This window comes from Lasiodiplodia theobromae (genome assembly GCF_012971845.1).
Source record: "Lasiodiplodia theobromae strain AM2As chromosome Unknown scaffold_21, whole genome shotgun sequence".
In the NCBI taxonomy this organism is placed as follows: Eukaryota; Fungi; Ascomycota; class Dothideomycetes; order Botryosphaeriales; family Botryosphaeriaceae; genus Lasiodiplodia; species Lasiodiplodia theobromae.
The window spans coordinates 79,707-98,423 of record NW_023336419.1 but is presented as its reverse complement, the minus strand read 5'-3'; the positions used below and the strand labels follow the sequence as shown (position 1 = coordinate 98,423).

The window sequence follows — 18,717 nt, the reverse complement described above, 5'->3', positions numbered from 1 at the left end:
GACTCTGCGGGCTGGGTCGACTGACTGTTGCGGCGAGCGGAAGTGGCTGAAAAGCGGAGATGACGCAGACAAAGCGCGGCAGGCAGCAGGCGCTGGGCGGAAAGGCGGCGGCTCTTTGATGTGCTGTCGGAGGAGGCTGGTATATCTGTTGTATTCGCGGTTGCGCTTCTGACTGGGTGTGCGGCAGCGAATGACGTTTTCAGCGAGGGTCAGGGTTGTGCTGCATGAGCTCCACCCACCACCGGCGACCGCAGAGGCTTGACGGCCGCCTACCGCCCAGGCACCGCTGCAGCTGCCGTCCACGCCAGTCCCGGCTCCGACGCCGCGAGCCTCACTCTTCGCCTGCGGCCTCCCGATCCTCTTCACCTCCTCCTCCCTAGGACTGCCACATTTCTATCCGCCGCATCCCCGTTTGCCCAGGCGCCCGCCCCAGGCAGCTGATCGCCAGCCGGAGCGGAGCTCGACCTCACTGCTACCACTGCGCTCCAACCCGAACTCACCGACTCGCCGGCCTCTCCTCCGCTAGCAACGTCCTCAGCGCTCCCACGCGCTTGCTTTGCACCTGCATCCACCGCGGCCAGCTGCACCGCGCCACACTAGCAGCTGCCCGTGCATAAGACATCATGTTCTCCGAATGTAGGTTGCCGTAGCCCTTATCGCCAGGCAGATGATCGAGGCTGTCTCACATGGCCACGACCACGTTCGCGTGACTGACATGTGCGCTCCGCCGCCAAAATAGATGCCTCGCGCTTCCTCGCGCAGTCGCAGTCGCGTCTGCTCGGTGGACAAGAGAACGGTGAACCCTCGCAACATTCATCCCGCCCTAGTCGGCACCGCGGCCCCAACCAAGCCTCCTCCCGGTACCAGCCTTCGCGGTCCTATCTGCAGCGCCCAAACATGCCCAACCCGTACGGGCCCAGCGCCTCGCAAGTCTCGCGCTTCCCTTTTGCCTCGCGCACCTCCGGCCCCGCTCCGCTTTTCTACTCGGCAACCGACGACTTCCGGGAAGAGGATGACGGCGAGGAGCACGAGCGCGAGGTCGCCGACTTTTACGCCCTTCAAAAATCGCGCCGTCAGTTTGGGGGGAGTCATTTGACCGACTCCTCTGATATGGATGACCATGAGCGCGCCTCCAAGTCGGAGCACAGCAACGGCGGTGAAGATGATGACGAAGGGGCTCCTTTTGCTAGAGGAATCAGAAGCTCATGGAGAGGGAGTAGGGCGACAGTACGAGGCAGAGAGCCTACTGTGCAGCCTATTCAGGAAGACGAAGGTAGAGAACGGAGCGTCAGTGTTTCCGAGGCGAGTGCGCCGAGCAGCAAGGGGAAGGGTAAACTTGTGGATGTGGAGTTGGCCTCAACAGCGAAGGACAGCGGAGATGAGTTCCAAGACGATTACTCAGACGACGACCAAGACGCTCCGCCGGCGTACCAGCATCTCCCTCGAGCGCAAGGGATCAATCCGCCCCGTAACCCGCTACGCAATACGCTACCGATACCCCTGGAGACGGATGAGGAGGCTCTCTTGCAGCACCCAAGACCAGCAAGTCCAGACCGCGAAACGGTCGTCACTATCGTACCGGAGGAGCAGGAGGAGCGATACGACAGCTTCTGGTCGTATTTGTATCTCATTTGCCTCGCCGCGTTCTTGGGGACGGCATTCCTCGTGTGGCTACATACCTCCGCTCCCGGCAAGAAGCTTCCGTTGGGAGACACCATCTATTCGACATTACATTCGTCATTTCACCTGCTCTCGGTCTACACGCTTGTATCTATGATCGTGGCAGGGCTTTGGCTAGCTTGCTTGTCCTACTTTGCCCAACCGCTGGTGCAGCTAATCACTTTGGGTGTGCCGATCATTCTTACATCTTTCTTCCTATACCCTTTCATCTCAAGTTTCAAAGGGTCAGAAACCACTTTCCAGGATAAGGCCATGCGCTGGACATCCTTTATTCCCGGTATCTGCGCAGTTCTCTGGATTCACATGGTATACCAAGGGCGGCGCTCGATTGATAAAGCAACTCGTATACTACAGCTTGCGAGCCGGGTACTCGCGGAATGCTCGGCCCTGGTTCTTGTTGGCTTAGCCGTGCTTGCGTTTACCGTCCTATGGACGTGGACGTGGATAGGACTTTTCACCCGGCTGTTCCTCGAGGGTCATAGGAGTGATGGAAAGATCACTCTTTGGGTCATCGATTTCAGTACCTGGTGGCTTGGGGCTTTCTACATCCTGTTCTTCCTGTGGACCTCTTCAATCATCGCAGGAATTCAACGATCGTTGACCGCCGCCACCGTAAGTCAGTGGTACTTCCACCGCTACGCGACGCCAAAGCCTACAAGCCGTCAAGTTGCTCAAGCATCGTTCTGGCATGCCGTTGGTCCGATGTTTGGCTCCGTTTGCCTTTCGACTTTCCTGACAATCGCCCTCCGACTCCCTCTGATGGTTCTCCCCCGTCGCTTTGCTGCCTTTGTGAGCCTTTGCCTGTACCAATTCATCCCAACTTCAGCGGTAATGCTCACAAACCCGCTCACGCTTACTTACGCCTCAATCCACTCCATGGACCTCCGTCGCGCAGCTCACGGGCTCCGCCAGCTCTCCTTCGTCTCGCACTCGCGACCCACGACCACGCTGACGCCGCGCTCATTCTCGTCGCCCTCGGGCCATGAACTCGTCCCGTATCGTCTGGCGAAGCTGTTGCTGCACGCAACACGTTTCGTCATGTGTATGGCTCTGGGGTTCGGCGGCTGGGCCGGCACCGCCCATTCGCTGGAGCTCGCCGGCGCGAAGCACCACGGTAGTTACTACGCATACGTCGTCGGCATGATCGCCGCTGCAATCGGCTGGAGCGTGCTCGGCGCGTTCGAGGGCGTGCTGGGATTCATCCTGGACGGCCTGATCGTCTGCTGGGGTAGCGAGGTGGGCTCGCAGGGCACGGGCCAGAGTAGGTACTGCCCCGACGCTGGCCAGCTCTTCGGCGAGGAGTCTCGTAGGTATTAGTATGCGCAACGGCGGCGACGTTCGGTTCCGTCCATCCCACCGTTTTTTTAAAACACTCTCGGGATCATCATGTGATCATGCGCGTGCTTCCAATGGCCGGTCTGCTTTCTCTTTTCGGTATTGGCGAATCGGAAGGCTATTCTCGGACATATTTGTTTTAACTGGAGTTCTTTTGAACATGATGGTATAGATTGCAAAGCCGGATGCGGAGTTTTTACGTCTGCTTGTCTTTTTTTTCTTCCGTTCTTTTTTTTGTTTCTCGCGAGGCGTTTCATCCAGAGATGGACGGAGCAAACGGATTCGATTACCTGAGATGATGGGGTGGTGGTGGAAAGAGAGGCACGCACACTCTTTAACCGCCGCCCCCCTTTCTGGGAAACCCCGAGGGAAACCGGTTTATTTTTTTTGGGATATCAACCGTAGACCTTTTTCGTCCACGGCTGGAAGGAGAAGGGAGTCTTTTTTTGGAATTTCTAGGGAAATGGATCATGACAGCTTATGAATCCATAGGAAGGAGGTGGGAACTTGGGAATTGTGGGCTCCAGCAGGGTGTTTTTCTCGGTGTAACCCAGTCGTCTGCTTCTTTTTTTCCTGCCAGCCATGGTCATCATCATCCAGTCGATCGCGATATTCGCGAAGGAGGGCTCTTGGGGGAATTGCAGCGAAGATCGTTTTCTATTGCTTTCCTCATTGGCCTGGTTAAGTCATCGATGGATCTGAGATTGTCTGGTAGAAATAGAACAGACGGTTATTTTAAGCCTCAGATTTTGACGTAAAGCTATTTTAGTTGCTTATGGCGGAAGTTAGCACTGTGGCTGTAGATGAGTTCGTATTTTCTAATCAAAGGCACTCTCGATTTCCCGCTATCGCCTATTGTTAAATACCAAGTCACAATGTGTAGAGATAAGCAATTCTTCTACAGGTGAACATATATGCAGCATCATAAAGGAGAGCTATCCAATGCATGTTGTAAGAAACATCAGTCGAATCACTGACGCAAAAGTCGCCGGGCTACAAGGGGGAAAAGGACTTTCTACACCGAGGTATCATATCTAAAAACGTTCTTCCGTCTACTACGCATACTCCGGGCCTGCCTCAGACCAGAATTGTCCACAAGGGGAAGTCTAGAAAACAAAACGTGTAGGGGGGAGGGGATCTCATTTCACCAAAAGGGCGTAAGCATGTCATTGTACTCTCCCAAGACACCGTCGGCGCCACCAGTAAACTCATTGTGGGCATCATCCAGCCCGGCGAACAGCTCCGCCAGCTTCAACCCGCGCTGCCGCTCAGCCTCGATCTCGGCCCACGTCAGCTCGCCATCCTCGCCCTCCTTACCGTCACGAGGCGGGAAGGCAGGCAGGACGTACGAGCCGTCCACATCGGCCGAAGCACCAGATGTAAGAGGTGGAGGAGCGGAAGCGCTGCCATTGGACTCGAGCGAGCCCAGCTCGGCGGGGCGCGGGCCGGGCAGGACGCCCGAGTTGAGGAGCACGCGCTCGGCCGGCACCGTCCAGCGGCCCTTCTTGACGACGTACTTGGTGATGCTGGTGGCGTAGACGGCGCCCTTGAGCTTCTCGCGGAGCTTGGCGGCGTCCTCGGGCGTCATTCCGTCGTCGATGATGCCGTTCTTCTTCTTGCCGCCCTTCCGCCACGGCTGCAGCGTGTATGCCGCCGGTTTGGCGACGCCGGGCCGCACGATGTGCGAGACGAGGTACAGCCACTTGCGGTCCCAGCACAGCAGGCGCGTCCAGATCTCGTATCGGGCGTACGGCGGGACCTCGCGCTTGAAGTGGCAGGTGATGCCGCCGAGGGCGATGGCGAAGCTGCCCGGAGCGTCGCCGCCGAGCTCCTTCGTCGGGGATTCCTTGTGTTTGGTGGGGTCGTGGCGCTGGCGGATGCCCTGGCGGAGGAGGGCGCTGAGGAGGTGCATGCGGGAGACGTCGAGGTCGGAGAAGTAGGTCGAGTTGGACTTGTGCAGGTTGTAGTCGCACTCGACGAGCGGCGAGCGGGTCGACGTGATGATGGGCTGGAAGAGGGCGCGCGGCGGCAGAGGCGTCGGCTGCAGGTAGAGGTGGTAGAGGAGGCCGCGGAAGAGGCGGATCTGGAGGAGCTGGTGAGTACGGAGGTGCTTCTGGCGGAGGAGTGCGGAGGGTGGTTCCTTACGTGCCACATAAATGGTAGGTTCTTGAAGTTGATGGCGGCCAGAATCAGGGCAATCAGCCTCCACACGCCGCCCGGTGCGCTGATTCCCAGGACGCGCGACAGAAAGGCACGCAAAGTGGTGGACGAGGCCATGGCTGCGAGAGATGCGCCGGCTCCTGCAATGGCAGCAATGACGGGCAGCTTCGTGGAAGCTGACATGGAGGGTGGGAAGCGTCGCTATAATAAGAATGACAATTGGCGGTGGTTGACTCGCTTCCTTGTGACCTTGGGGGCCATTACGGTAGGAGATGGACGCGGTTGCGCGTGCTGGCACACATGGGCGCGTTGAGCCGAGGCCCTAGGCACCAGGGCGAAAATCCTCCGGCCATCGGGGATTTCACAGGTCGGGGATTCGCAAGAAAAAGAAAGCGCGCCTCGGGCAGGAGCGGTCGAGTCAAGCGTTTTGTCCAAGAGGCGAAGAATGTTGTTGCAGCCGTCAAGCTTCGCCGCGGCCAGACCCCGCGTCTTGCCATGACGGCTCCGTCCGCTCTACGCGAATGCCCCATGCAACTCCCTGGTCACCAACAATTTATCGACGCGTCGCTGACGCCAGATCCTCTCGTCATTGCTCTTCGGCCATGGCCGCCGTTTGTCGTATCAATCGGTCAGGACTCTCGTCTCTCAGTGGGCCGGGCCATCCTTCATGCTGGTATCAAGAAGGCCCTTGCGTTCGTCCCCCGCTCACACCCCAGCTTATCTAGCTGTTCTTGCATGAGAGACTTCTCGAACGCCCATCCGGCTGCATCTCATAACTGCGATCCATCAATAGCAATCAACGGAAGATTCCTGGCAGGCACGCTGTTCTCTTCTCTGGGCTTCGTCTGCCTCACGCTCCCAAGCTTCCACACCACTGTCGAATCCGGCAGGTGGCAGATAAGTCCAGGCGCCCGCCAAGCTCTTCTTCTATCTCCTGCATCTTGGCCTTTCTTGGCTTCCTCCATTCCTCTATCAGTCCGCTCTATCACGCAACCGAACTCGCAGCCCCTCCTCAGCCCATTCCCGCTCCTTCTTGGCGTTTATCGCCTCTCTTCGCCTCCGTTGGCTCCTCCAAACAAATCTCCTACCCAATGAAGCCAAACTGCCGTTTCGTGGATTATTCTCCCGTCGGATGAGGCTTGCCTAGGCAGTGCTGCCGCCGCCTATCCACACAGCTGCGTATAATCCGGGTTCTCGGATGCATGTCACATCAATCTATCCAAATCGTGCTTTAGCCAGGGGAAACACGGGCCGCAAGAGTCAGTGTACATGTATAAAAGGCGGCGTACAGTTGTTTGTTGCTGTCGTGTGCGTGGGACCGTCAATTGCCTTCTCTCCCTCATTCCTCCACTCGTTGTCTTCACAAGATGCGGTCCGCCTTCCGTTCTGCTGCCGCTGTCGGCGCGTTGGCACACATCGCCGTTGCTGCCCCCAACCCGTATACATGGAAGCCGGCGCCCAAGCCTCGCGATGTCTGGCGCCCGGCCGTGAGCTCTGTGCGTACCTCTGGCGCCCCTCCAAAGAAAAAAAAAATAAGACATCCAATTCGTCCCCAGTTTCCTAACATGCAACCCTCTTAGGACGAGCTCCAAGCCGCCATCACGGGCGACGCACTGTTCGCACATGAGGAGCAGCTGCAGAACTTCGCGTATGCCTACCCGGAGCGTAACCGCATCATGGGCGGGCAGGCCCACAACGACACTGTCACGTACATCTACGAGACGCTCACGGCGCTGGGCGACTACTACGATGTGACGCTGCAGCCGTGGTCGTCGGTTGTGCAGGTCAGCGGCGAGGCCTCCCTCGCCATTGACGGCACCAACATCACCGAGGCCACCCTGATGGAGTACTCTGCCAGTGGTGACGTCTCGGCGCCCCTCGTGCCTGTTTCGAACTTTGGTTGTGATCAGGTGTGTATTGATTTTGCCTCCAATTTCCACCCCAAGAGGAGAAAAGAGGAAGTGAAGGAGAGAAAACACCAAAAGGCTAACATGCTCATCCCAATAGTCCGACTACCCCTCTGAGGTCTCGGGCAACGTCGCCCTCATCTCTCGCGGCAGCTGCGAGTTCGGCCTCAAGTCCGTCTACGCAGGCCTCGCCGGTGCCGTCGGCGCCGTCATCTACAACAACATCGAGGGCAACCTGTCCGGCACGCTGGGCACGCCGCGCGAAGAGGGCCCCTACGTGCCCACCGTCGGCATCTCCAACTCCCTCGGTCTCGAGCTCGTTGACGAGATCGCGGGCGGCGCATCGCCCGTTGCCGATCTTTTCGTCGCCACCGTTATTGAGAACGCTACGACGTAAGTAAAAGTCCCCTGACATTCCCCTGAAAAGAACAAGAGGGCAAAACAGCCCTCGATACCCTACAAACAGACGGCATGGAAACCAAAAAGAACAATGCTAAAACCCCACCCTCCCACAGCTTCAACGTCCTCGCCCAAACCAAAGGCGGCGACCAAAACAACACGCTCATCCTCTCGGGCCACTCCGACTCCGTCGCCGCGGGTCCCGGCATCAACGACGACGGCAGCGGCAGCACCGGCATCCTCGAAGTCGCCATCCAACTCTCCAACTACACGACCACCAACTCGGTCCGCTTCGCCTGGTGGTCCGGCGAGGAAGAGGGCCTGCTCGGCTCGACCTACTACGTCGAAACGCTGCCCGAATCCGAGCTCGCGAAGCTGCGTCTCATGCTCGACTTCGACATGATCGCGTCGCCCAACTACATCTACGCCGTCTACGACGGCGACGGCTCCGCCTACAACATCTCCGGCCCCGCCGGCTCCGCCGAGGCTGAAGCGCTGTTCGTCGACTACTACGCTTCCCGCGGCGTCAACAGCACCGCCGCCGAGTTCGACGGCCGGTCTGATTACGGCCCGTTCTTGGATGCGGGCGTGGCGTGCGGCGGCGTCTTCACCGGCGCCGAGGGCATCAAGACGGAGGAGGAGGCGGTGCTGTTTGGCGGCGAGGCGGGCGTCGCGTACGACGTCAACTACCACGGCGCCGGCGACACGACGGATAACCTCGACATGGAGGCCTTCGTGCTCAACACGCAGGCTATCGCGCACGCTGTTGCCACGTACGCTACTAGCTTCGATAGCTTGAACCAGGCTGCGGCCGTGGCGCGCAGGGGCGTGCAGTGGCGGAAGCCGGTGCTGGAGGGCAAGGAGGCCCCGAGGGTGGCGAGGAGCAAGAGGAATGCGTTCAAGAGCAAGAAGACTGGCAAGCTGTTTGGTTGAAGTAAAATGATGCCCAGGTAGCTGGTCTCAGTTCTGTTGATAGCGTAGGTGGTAGGTTCATCAAAATATCAGGCATAGTAAGCCATAGCAACCGATAAAAAGACCGAATGTTTTGCACCGGAGTGAGCACTTGCGTAAGAAGCTTCTGCGAATTGCCATGTCTGATGTCTTGTTCTAATTCGTTCTCAACACTTTGGCTAACTGCCTGGACAACCTTACAAGTGTCTTGACAAAACATATAGCCTGTGCAAAGTCATGCGTTGACAAAAGACCATCGTCGCTACTCCCATATCCGCTATTTGGATTGCGGATCGCCGCAGACTTCAGCCAGACTGTCTGAAGCGGTCAATAATCATCATAGTATTGATCCTTTCAGAGGTTTGTAGATACAAATTGACAGTAGTGGATGAGCTGCGGCATGGGGTATCAAAACGTGCGGATGCAGCTCAACTGCTTGCGAAAAATTCGCCGATAGCTTCGTCCAACAGAACAAGAGCTGGATGCCACGGAGAGCAGCTTGGGTCGCACCATGTAGCAAGCCGATCCGGGATGGCTTGCAAGGCGAGCAGCGCAGGGAAGCGGACCAGAGCGCTGTGCCTGTACTGAAAATTTTCCGTCGCACTGCAGAAGCTTGCTGACTGCATCTCAAGCTCTAGTATTTTGGCTTTGCCGTATTCAGCCTCGCACAGCGTTCAAGAGCAGCAAAGCCGCAGCCCGCGCTGGAATCAGACGTACTCGCTCCATCCACCATTCTCGATGGAGCAAGACCGACAGGAACCTCGAAGGTGCCATTAAAGCTCTCGGTGCGGGCAGCAGCGGCTCAGAAGACCTCCTCAGTAACACGCCTGCCGAACCAATTGGACAGCTCGTCGCCGCCCTGGTGGTCGTCCCCCTGCAAGCCTGAAAAGTACGACGAGATGTTGGCGCCTTCGTCGTCGTCCTCGACCGGCCAGTCAACCTTGACCCCGTTGCTCTTCTTGTCCTCCAGCATGTCCTTGGCCGTGCCCCAACTGAAGCGGCACTCGGCGCCCCAGCCGAAGACGGGGTCCATATTGCGCTTCAACCATCCCGAGCACCTCGCGTCCGACGGGTACCCAGAGCCCCAGCCGGCGGCGGAGGCGGGCGTCTCGTCTGCGCTCGAAGCATACGTCTCGTAGCAGACGTCCAAGGCGGCGTCTCGCGTGACCTTGGCGCAGACAGAGGCGGCCGAGACGCAGGGGTAGAGCGAGTCGGCCTTCTTCGCGACGGTGATGTGGACGGTGGGGAAGATGCGCTCGAGCTTCTTCTGGTAGGCGGCGGGCTGGCCGATGGTGTCGATGTAGATCTCCTTGACGTTGACGCCCATGGCGAAGACGCGTTTGATAAGCTCAACAGTGGCATCCATGGCCTGCGCGTTGAGGTTGTACGTGCCGCCGGCCTTGAGCATGCCGGCCGAGATGTCGCGCGCCGACATGACCTTGGTCGCCCAGCCGCAGCGCTGGTACAGGTCCGTGTCGGCCGTGCACAGCGTCTCCATCAGCGACGAGCGCACCGCCGGCTGCAGCACCTTGGAGTCGTCGAAGTGGTGCGTCTCGGCTAGCAGGGAGCGGTGCTCCGAGAGCGGCAGGTAGAGCAGCGCGTATACCATGGGGCCTGCGGATGTTTAGAGACGGCTTGGAGGGATGCTTGAGGAGGTTATAGCTTACCGAGAACAGGCCCTCTTCCGGCTTCATCAACACCGAGCACACACTCAGTGGTCATGTCATTGGCGATGACCTCTGGAATGGGAGAGTAGTGAGCGTAGGAAGCGCCCTTCAGGATTTGCTCGGTGTTGATCGAAGGTGCGCGGAAGACATCGTCGGCGGGAGTCTCTTGCGCAACGTCCTGCACGTCAACCATAGGCTCGTCCATTGTTTCCCGCGGTGCAATTGAACGTGGTGTTGTTGATTGAAGGTTGAGGCCGGAGCGCGTCTGGGAGACGCGACGGAACGCGAGTGCAAGGATCGCGTGCACCAGCCACACTGCACCGCCTCGCCCACCACCATTTCCCTAGTACAGAACGTAGCCTTGACCTCACCGTAGCGCCTATGCCGCCAGCTGGCATTAGACTTACCCACCAGCGCACACTTAAACTCAACAGACCGTGAGCAGACTGATGATTGGCACGTTGCAGTCCGTCCACCATCATCACCCTAGCCCGTCAGCCCCCACCCAAGCTTCCGCCAATTGCCTCCAGTCGCACAGCCAGAAAAGCTTGCTTAGCCATGCCCGCCAAGCACGTTCTGCCCGGGAAATCGAGACTAATCCAGCAAGTCAAGCTCACTGGCTCGAGATCCTTTCGTACGTCGTGGCAGCACAGCCCCCGCGTCATACTTTCTTCACCGACCTTGCTTTTCCTCCTTCTGCCTGCTCTCCGAACTGCTATAAAGACCTCTGCTGCTGTGCTCGCTATATATTAGAAGACAACAAAAAAAAAGAAAAAACACCGCACTTGATATAACCACAACCACATCCTTTAACCAACCTCTATCTCCGTGCAACCGGGGAACTCAAAACCACCAATCATGTCCTCCTCCACCACCACCACCACCCGCACGACATTCCTCACCACCCTCCTCGCCCTCATCTTCATCAGCCAAATCGTGCTGCAACTCGTCGCCGCCGACCCCGTTCCCGTCCCCGCTCCCGAAGCCGCACCCGCACCCGCGCCTGAGCCCGAACCGAAAAAGGGCGGCAGTGCTGGCGCCGCCGCCGCGGGCAATCGCAGTGCCGGCACCTCGATCATGTTGTCTCCGGAAGATGGCGCCGTGATGATGATGACGGCCGTTGGGACGAGCGTCTTTACGTTCCTTGTGTCTCAGCTTCTCTGAAGAGAAGGAAGGAAAGTAGGGGGAATGAAAGGAGCTATGCAGCATTCAGACGACTGCGAGTAGCGAGTAAAAAGGGGGGGTTGGTTTTTGGGGTGTTGGAAAGTAGCTTATGAGACATGATATGAACGGCCTGTAATTTGGAATATACCCTACGAGTCTCGATTTGCATTTGCGGACGAGTAGATGAGCACCAGGTGGAGGGTGTGAGTAGTTTTTCTTCAAACATTGAGAGCGGTTCTACTTTGCACATACCGAGAATGACGTTGGCAAGTAAAAACATTGGTTAAATCAGACGATTTGATTTCATGTCCTTTATTACCACATACGCTCTAAAATACTGAGGTAGCAAACCCGTTCATCCGCTCCCCAACTCCCTGCACACCAAAATAACCTATACTGATCCCAAGTGTATACACAAGAATCGAATGCCAGCATCATCCCAAACCCCATCCCTCATCACTCTCAAAGTAATGCAATCATACCCACCGCACTAACCGCAACCCCCATCCCCGCAACCCAAAACCCACCCCTACCAACCATGACCGTAGCAGCCGAGCGCGACGACGTCCCGTCCATCACCGCACTCCTCACTAACCTTCAAGACGAGTAAGACGTCGCCTCCGGGCAGCCGACGTCGCTGCACAGGTCCGCGTACGCCTGGTTGGGCACGAACGTCTTGAGCGGCGAGCTGCGGCTCAGCACGTTACCAGCCGCATCCAGCGCCTCGACGGAAATGTACTGGCTGAATCCCTGCGCGCTGAAGCCCGTCTCGAAGCCCTGCTTCTCCGCGGTGCCGAGCTCCTGTGTAACTGCATCAGCAGCATCACCGCCGTAGAACTTCCAGCTAGCGGCCTCTGTCGCGCCGTTCCACGACACGTATACGGCCGTCGTCGCGGCGTCGGTGGCGTTACGGGCGAAAGCGTAGACGGCCGGCTCGGTTTTGGGCGTGGAAGTCCAGTTGAAGGTCCAGGCGCGGTAGTTCATGACCGGGTACGCGCCCCAGGTGGCGTAGAGGAGCGGGGTGCCGTCAGCGGCGTGCTCGGAGAGTGCGTCGATGCTGCCCCAGCCGTTGAAGAAGTTGCCGTTGGCCAGCAGCTGCGTGTTGCCCTGCGACGTCGACAGGATGCCGCCGGCCGCCGCGGGCGCCGTGATGCGTGACAGCATGGTCGCCTTGTTGGTCGTGTGGTCGAGCGCCACCACCATGGCAGAGGACTCGGGCGACGTCTGGTTGAAGCCGTTGGACGCGTTGTCGTAGAACGAGAGGACCGTGTGCGTCGAGTTCTCCGACACGAAGCGCGCGTCGTGCTGGTACGAGAAGTTGAAGTTGGTACAGTCGAAGTCGGTGTACTGGCCGCCGGCGCTGAGTGTCCAGATGATGCTGCCGTCGGTCGAGTTGAGGTTGTAGATCGAGGACACGCTGCGGGCCGAGATCAGGTAAGTGTCCGAGTACGAAGACTTGTCAACCGAGTTGATGTGGCTGTTGGATTTCAGTTAGCATGACTTTCGAATTTTGCTTCCTGCACTGAAGCAAAATAGTGGTAAATACGTACAACCAGTCCCAGGGCGAGCTCGTCGAGAGACCCGTGCCAGAAGTATCTGAAGCATTCGGCAACACATACGAGGCGGCCAGCGGCACATGGTCAATGGCACGCCATTCAAACAGCACGTTGCCGGTATCGACCTCGACTTCCTGGAAAACGCCGTCCTGGAGGTATCCGACGCCGGTAGTGATGCCGTAGTCGACCAAATCGTACGGAATCGTCATGTACGCAGTGACCAGCGCCGACTTTCCGTCGTCGATCATGTTGAATTCGTGCATGTCGACCGACGGAACGCCGCTGCCGCCAACCTCGATGGACTTGACGATCGTGTAGGACTTGTCGAGGATCAAGCCGTGGCCGCGGGCGTAACCCTTCATCTGGTTGCCCTGCATGAAACACAGGTGGTCTTCGCCCTTGTACGTGCAGACCTGGACGTCGTGCGAGGTCTCGGGGCCGGCGAAGCCAAATCCGGACCAAACAAGGTTCTGTTCGCGATCTTAGCATGCAGCCCCGGATTGCGTGCTCGGGAGATCGTCAGGCACTGACGCAAGACTTATCGTATATGTAAGGACCGGACTGCGTGGCGCCGTATGGCGCAATGAAGATATAACCTTAACAATTAACTTTAGCATGAGTCGATCATTGTGGGGAGGCGCCTGCCATCTCACCTGGCGCAACGCCATCTTCCTGGATTGAGCAGTCGAGAGCGGGAGGCGTCAAGTCCGGGCGCTGTGCGGAACGTTAGCATCAGCCCTCAAGCCATTTTGGCAAAGAAGACGTACGGAATAGAAAGTCGAAAGTGGTTCGGTGGTGTTGTCCTGTGCGGCGGCCAAAGTGAAAAAGGAAAAGGCCAGGGCGGCGAGAGCGTCGCGGGCCCTGGGCGCGGTGGTAGAAGCGAGCATGGCTCAAGAATCAAGACTACTGGATGAAGAGAGAATCACGACAAAGAGCGACGGTATGGCGACAGAGGCCAAAAAGAGCGAATACAGAGTAGTGGCGAGCCTGGGCGTATCCGCTGTTTTAACGAGCAGGAGCAGAAATAAGGATCCGCGGCGGCAGGCATCAAAGTAGATAAACATATGAAGAAAGCCCGCAAGCCGGATCAGCAAGGCAGGCAGGCGCACACATCATTGCCTGTTAACGCCGATGGTGCTCGGGTCCGCCATCGGCAGCGCCTGTCTGTAATCACAGCGCGATTGACAGGCGCACAGGTCTTCTTCACGCCGCATCAGGAAGGCGATGACGCCGAGCCACCTATGTAGGCGGGAATGGCGGACGGGGCTGACGGCGAAGGATCTGCTTCGCTGCGCTTGATTGCGCGTTATCGGTGTCATTGTGGCAGTCATGATGGGGAGACCTTGGTATTGGAGGTGGCACTTTTGCTAGGCTCTCCGATTGAAGGCTGTGCCACGCGGATACCTACCAGCCAGGGGTTTGATCCTGGTTGCGGGTAAAGTGCGTCGATTCATGAGCAGACAAGGCAGGTCGGGCGTGCGTTTCGAAACTACGTCGGCCTTAAGATCGTCATGGTCGGACTACCGTTTCGGCATAAAGTGACACGCGGCCGGTTTCCCGGCAGGGAAGGCAGAGGGGGAAAACCACTTAACTTTTGCCTGTTTCATGTCTCAGAGCTTCTTATTTTCTCGTTCGCCCTCGCCATCTTGATCTGCTCCACTGTCACCGCCGTCAGCATCTCCGCCAAGGCTTCATTCGCCGTGTTCCACTCAGCCGCAGGCGTCAGCCTCATCCTACCAAGGCCATAACGGTGCAAAGTGGCCGATTCCCGATGGATGGCACACGCAATCGCCGCCGTTTCCTGCAGTTGCTGCCCCAGAACGCATCATCTTCAGCCCAAGTTGGGGAAGCCGAAACGGATGTGGCGAGCCGGGCCGTGGCAATTAACGTGAGGTCATGCCCGCAAGCATCAGATAGAATATTGCCGCCGGCATTCGCGGAGCGGGGGAGCGGACACGATTGATGCTAGCTGCCGTCGCCGTTGAAAGCTGTAAGTTGTCTTGGCCGTCGTTCGTTAGCTCGGAGCTAATCGGATTTTGCGAACGAGCCGCGCCTTGCACGTGTATCACGACGCTTCCATTGAGGTATCTTCGTCTCTGCTTGTGGAGGCTTTTTACCCGCAATCCGATCAATTGGAACCCACCCCTGCTGGTACCAGGATAGATGACGGCAGCCTGGCTTACCCCTCCTCATCTCTTCGCGGGGTGTGGATCTGCCCTGTGCGATGGAGGGGAGACCACTTAGGTGCTCCCGTGACGCACGAAGCAAGCGAACCTGGATCTTACCGCTTGTGATCTGCCAGGTGCTGACCCCCGACGACAGAGCTGCAGACGCCGTCGAGGTTCGGGTCAGCTTGTGGCAGACGGCGGCAGCAGAAAGGGGTCTTTGTGACTGGCAGGACAGGCGCTGGTCCGCCGCGCTGCCACCTCTCAATTGACAATTGCCGCCGTACCAGTACCCATGGTCGAGTTTATGCCAAGCTCTCTGTCGACGATCGACGCGAGCCATCGCTGGGATCCGTCTTCTTCTTTTGGTTCGGAGAACAGCCGACGGACCGAAGCGAAAGGAGTCATGCGGTGCTGGAGGAGAGGGTGGTGGAAGGACAGCGAAGCCGCGATCACCGCTAAAGCCCGCCAGCGACCCACGTGTTGCGCCAACATGGTGCATTTCTCGTCATCGCAGTTAGCTCGCGTGCACGCACACATATAAAAGCCCTGCCCACGTTGATCTGTTCTTTTGCTTACTACTCGCAACTGCTTCTTTTTGTGACTAGGAAATATGACGCCTAGTTCCCCATGCTCGCTGCTATTCCGCGCAAGATGAGTGTCTCCAGACCTCCAACTCAGAACCTGCACCCGCAGGCGCCCACCTCGAAAAGTAATCCTTTTTTCCCCTACCATCGTTTTTTGTCCTTGTCCCGGAGTTCCAATCTGTCCCTGGATCGTTGATCCACCGTCGCAGCAATGATGATTAAAAGGAAAAAGAAGAACTCGCTCATGCTGCATGCAAGGAGCTGACGATCCATGGCTGCAAGATCTTACAAGAAAGAGAAGGAAAGGGTCGTAATCATGAATGCAGCTCCACTTCGCCAAACGAAGCTCACCGCCGTCGAATCCAACTACAAGCCACCCTCTTCTCGGCAGCCAGCCTCAAACTTGCGCCATCAAGGACATGACTGGCTTAGTTGGGGCAGGCAGCCTGGACGTGGCCGGGCTGCTTGCACTTGTAGCAGACACGCTCGTTGGACGTCTCGGACGGGCAGTCGCGGGACAGGTGGCCAACCTCGCCGCCTACAACACAGTTAGAGCCGTTGCGTGTGCCATCAGTGGGAAGGGTACTTACAGTTGTAGCACTTCTGGCCCTGGGTGCAGTCACGGGACATGTGGCCGTAGCCGCCGCAGGAGTAGCAGGTCTGGCCACGAGGACCGCCGCCAAAGCCGCTGCCACCGCCGTAGCCGCCGCCGAAACCACCGCCGTACGTGTTGCAGTTGCGAGCAATGTGGCCGACCTTGCCGCACTTGTAGCACTCCTGGCCAGCGCCCATGCCGGGAGCACCGCCCTCGGGGCACTCGCGGGACAGGTGACCGACCTTGCCGCAGCGGTAGCAGGGCTTCTCAGCCTGGGGCTGGGGGCATTCCCTGCTCAGGTGGCCCTGCTCGCCGCAGTTGTAGCAGGTGGGGTTGCCCTTGGTCGGGCAGTCCCTGGCCTGGTGCGAGGTGTCGCCGCCTTCTCCTCGATTAGCTCAGATTCCCCTCGGCGTTGGCGCAGAGAGCGACGAAACATGCCCGACGTTGAAGCTGGGGCGCGGTAACCAGACAACGTGGACAAGTAAAATACACAGGGTGGTGGGAGAGGTGGGCGCTTCACAAAAGGTCACATCGCAGTGCGGTCATCTCGGTCGGTCGCCGTGTGCCGAGCTGGGCACGCGAGCGATGGCCGACCAAGACTGCTCGTTGTGGGCGTCGCAAGGACTCCACTCGGATCTACAGCTCAACGAACCGTCCCCGCTGTGTGTGAGAGCTTAATGCGAATTTTGTATGCAGTGTGTGCGAGAAGCAGGTGGGCGGAGCGGCGCCGCAGGCATCGCGTGTGCGCTAGAGGAAAGGGCAGGACGTACAGTTGTAGCAGCCGCGGGCGGGGGGAGCCGAGAAGTCCATGGTGAGGTGGGTGGTGGGCTGTGACGTTGGAAGTCTGGGCGGCGTCAGTGAGGCAAGCAGTGGGAGGCGGGTGGGGAGCAGCAGGGCGCTGGGCTGGCGTACCGAAGAGCTGGACTTTGGGTCGTCAAAGAGGACGGAGATGGTGCTAGTGCGGAAAGACGTGTGTCGTGCGCAGAGTGGACCTTGGGGCGATTGAAGGGCAGCCGGACGCTTTATAAAGGCTGGAGGCAGAGAGGCGAAAACAAGAACGGTGGGTGCGATGCGCTAGCGCCCCGCGGGTACGGAAAGACGTCGGGCCTTTAGCGAGTAGTATCAGTCTTCGGTTTGCACACCCAAAAGAAACTGCAGCGCCGTGTGCGCAGCTGCGAGAGTGTTTGATGTAGACAGCCTCTGGCTCACCTACGACCCGCTGCCCGTTGGTGGAGTCTCCGATTTGCCAGATCTGCCCACCCCGCCGCAAGCTTTGATGCCCGCGCAGCAAGTGGAGCCGCCCGCTCGAGCAAATGTTGTGCAGGGCAGGCGCACCGGCGGTTGAGGCTCGTGACGGTGATGGTCGCACAGCAGCTGTCAGCCCCGTTGGATGCACGTGCTGAGGGGTCCGCCACCGCCAGGCTCTCCGCGCGGTGAAGCTCACGTCTCGATCGCTGCCAAACAACCCAAATCAAGCAAGACCAAGCCACCGGAAGGGCAGAATAGTGTGCGCCGCAGCTGGGCTGAGCAGCAACACTGCTGATCGAAGACCGAAGATCCTTCACAGTCCTAGGTCACCACGCCGTCTCGGCTGAGAAGATCCAGATGTTGTTGACCTTGGCGGTTGAGCCAAATGCGAAGCGGTCAAGGCGCATGAAACGTATCGAATATGGCCAGGACAGCGGGAGCTTGTCGCATGCGCGTCTCATTCCTGTGGTGGTCACCAACAGCGTGCCTTGTGTTCTGCCGCCCATTGCTGTCGGAAAAATCTTGCTTTGCCACCGACTGAATCCTGGAACCTGGGGGCATAGGGCTCATAACGTCCTGGAAGTGGTTGGATCACTCCTGAGGGCAGATTCGATACCGTCTTGGGCGGAAGTGCCGATACTCCAAAGTCGATTGCGGCGTTTCGATGCATCTCAACACAACTCACTGCCTAGGAAAGGCGATCTTCTTCACGGAACAGCGGCTTGTAAGGCCGCACACACACTCATTGTCCTGCCAACCCGGAGACTTTGTCTCTAGGTGAAATCATACACGACTAACGCTTGACTCCCCTCACTCCGTTCTCGCAACACAATCACTTTCTCCTCGTCAAATCCAATCCAACCTTTTGTTACAGCTGTCTCATCAAGACTGTGGTCTAGGGCGAGTCCGAGGTCAGAGCTGTGGCCGGCTTCATTGTCAGAGGGGTGATCCAAGTCCGACCGGAGAGGGGTCCGTTTTTCGGGTTTGATCCGGATACTCAGCTCCCCGGCAGGATTGCGCCTTCTAGTTGCCGAAGAAACCATGCCTCCCTCTAGCTCCCAAACGCGCAATTCATCGCCGCGTGAAGTGACGGAGACTGCCTTTCCTCTGCCCCCCACGTGCGCCCCAGACACTGATGACGTATGGCCCCATAACCTTGTGCCTGGTCCAATGTTCAACGAGGATGTCGTTGAGGTGACCATGTAAAGAGTAAGGGTGTTGTCTGGGTGTGAGCTGAGGAGATAAGGATGCGAGTATGAAAGAGACGTTGGCTTAGAGCAGATCGGAACTGATGTCGCCGGTG

At 58.2% G+C, this 18,717-nt stretch overlaps 7 protein-coding genes across 7 annotated transcripts; 3 read left to right on the top strand and 4 right to left on the bottom strand.

The window, feature by feature from the left end:
* Nucleotides 1-897: 897 nt before the first annotated feature.
* LTHEOB_7063 (Choline transporter-like protein) lies at nucleotides 898-2,997 on the top strand (the record flags this gene model as incomplete). Its single annotated transcript, XM_035516388.1, has 1 exon — nucleotides 898-2,997. The coding sequence occupies one exon, from the start codon at nucleotides 898-900 to the stop codon at nucleotides 2,995-2,997; it is 2,100 nt and encodes a 699-aa protein (XP_035371510.1).
* Nucleotides 2,998-4,159: 1,162 nt separating this feature from the next.
* LTHEOB_7062 (Capsule polysaccharide biosynthesis protein) lies at nucleotides 4,160-5,292 on the bottom strand (the record flags this gene model as incomplete). The annotated part of the gene is made up of 2 exons (XM_035516387.1): nucleotides 4,160-5,098; nucleotides 5,161-5,292. The coding sequence occupies 2 exons, from the start codon at nucleotides 5,290-5,292 to the stop codon at nucleotides 4,160-4,162; spliced, it is 1,071 nt and encodes a 356-aa protein (XP_035371509.1).
* Nucleotides 5,293-6,542: 1,250 nt separating this feature from the next.
* Nucleotides 6,543-8,414, top strand: LTHEOB_7061 (Aminopeptidase y; the record flags this gene model as incomplete). The annotated part of the gene is made up of 4 exons (XM_035516386.1): nucleotides 6,543-6,671; nucleotides 6,756-7,085; nucleotides 7,183-7,475; nucleotides 7,598-8,414. The coding sequence occupies 4 exons, from the start codon at nucleotides 6,543-6,545 to the stop codon at nucleotides 8,412-8,414; spliced, it is 1,569 nt and encodes a 522-aa protein (XP_035371508.1).
* Nucleotides 8,415-9,234: 820 nt separating this feature from the next.
* Nucleotides 9,235-10,304, bottom strand: LTHEOB_7060 (Ribonuclease hi large subunit; the record flags this gene model as incomplete). Its single annotated transcript, XM_035516385.1, has 2 exons — nucleotides 9,235-10,046; nucleotides 10,100-10,304. The coding sequence occupies 2 exons, from the start codon at nucleotides 10,302-10,304 to the stop codon at nucleotides 9,235-9,237; spliced, it is 1,017 nt and encodes a 338-aa protein (XP_035371507.1).
* Nucleotides 10,305-10,957: 653 nt separating this feature from the next.
* On the top strand, nucleotides 10,958-11,263 carry LTHEOB_7059 (uncharacterized protein; the record flags this gene model as incomplete). The annotated part of the gene is made up of 1 exon (XM_035516383.1): nucleotides 10,958-11,263. One exon carries the CDS (start codon nucleotides 10,958-10,960, stop codon nucleotides 11,261-11,263), a length of 306 nt encoding a protein of 101 aa, XP_035371506.1.
* Nucleotides 11,264-11,860: 597 nt separating this feature from the next.
* LTHEOB_7058 (Arylsulfotransferase) lies at nucleotides 11,861-13,706 on the bottom strand (the record flags this gene model as incomplete). The annotated part of the gene is made up of 5 exons (XM_035516382.1): nucleotides 11,861-12,740; nucleotides 12,814-13,289; nucleotides 13,351-13,415; nucleotides 13,473-13,533; nucleotides 13,587-13,706. 5 exons carry the CDS (start codon nucleotides 13,704-13,706, stop codon nucleotides 11,861-11,863), a joined length of 1,602 nt encoding a protein of 533 aa, XP_035371505.1.
* Nucleotides 13,707-15,999: 2,293 nt separating this feature from the next.
* LTHEOB_7057 (Zinc finger CCHC-type protein) lies at nucleotides 16,000-16,976 on the bottom strand (the record flags this gene model as incomplete). The annotated part of the gene is made up of 3 exons (XM_035516381.1): nucleotides 16,000-16,109; nucleotides 16,162-16,545; nucleotides 16,937-16,976. 3 exons carry the CDS (start codon nucleotides 16,974-16,976, stop codon nucleotides 16,000-16,002), a joined length of 534 nt encoding a protein of 177 aa, XP_035371504.1.
* Nucleotides 16,977-18,717: the final 1,741 nt, after the last annotated feature.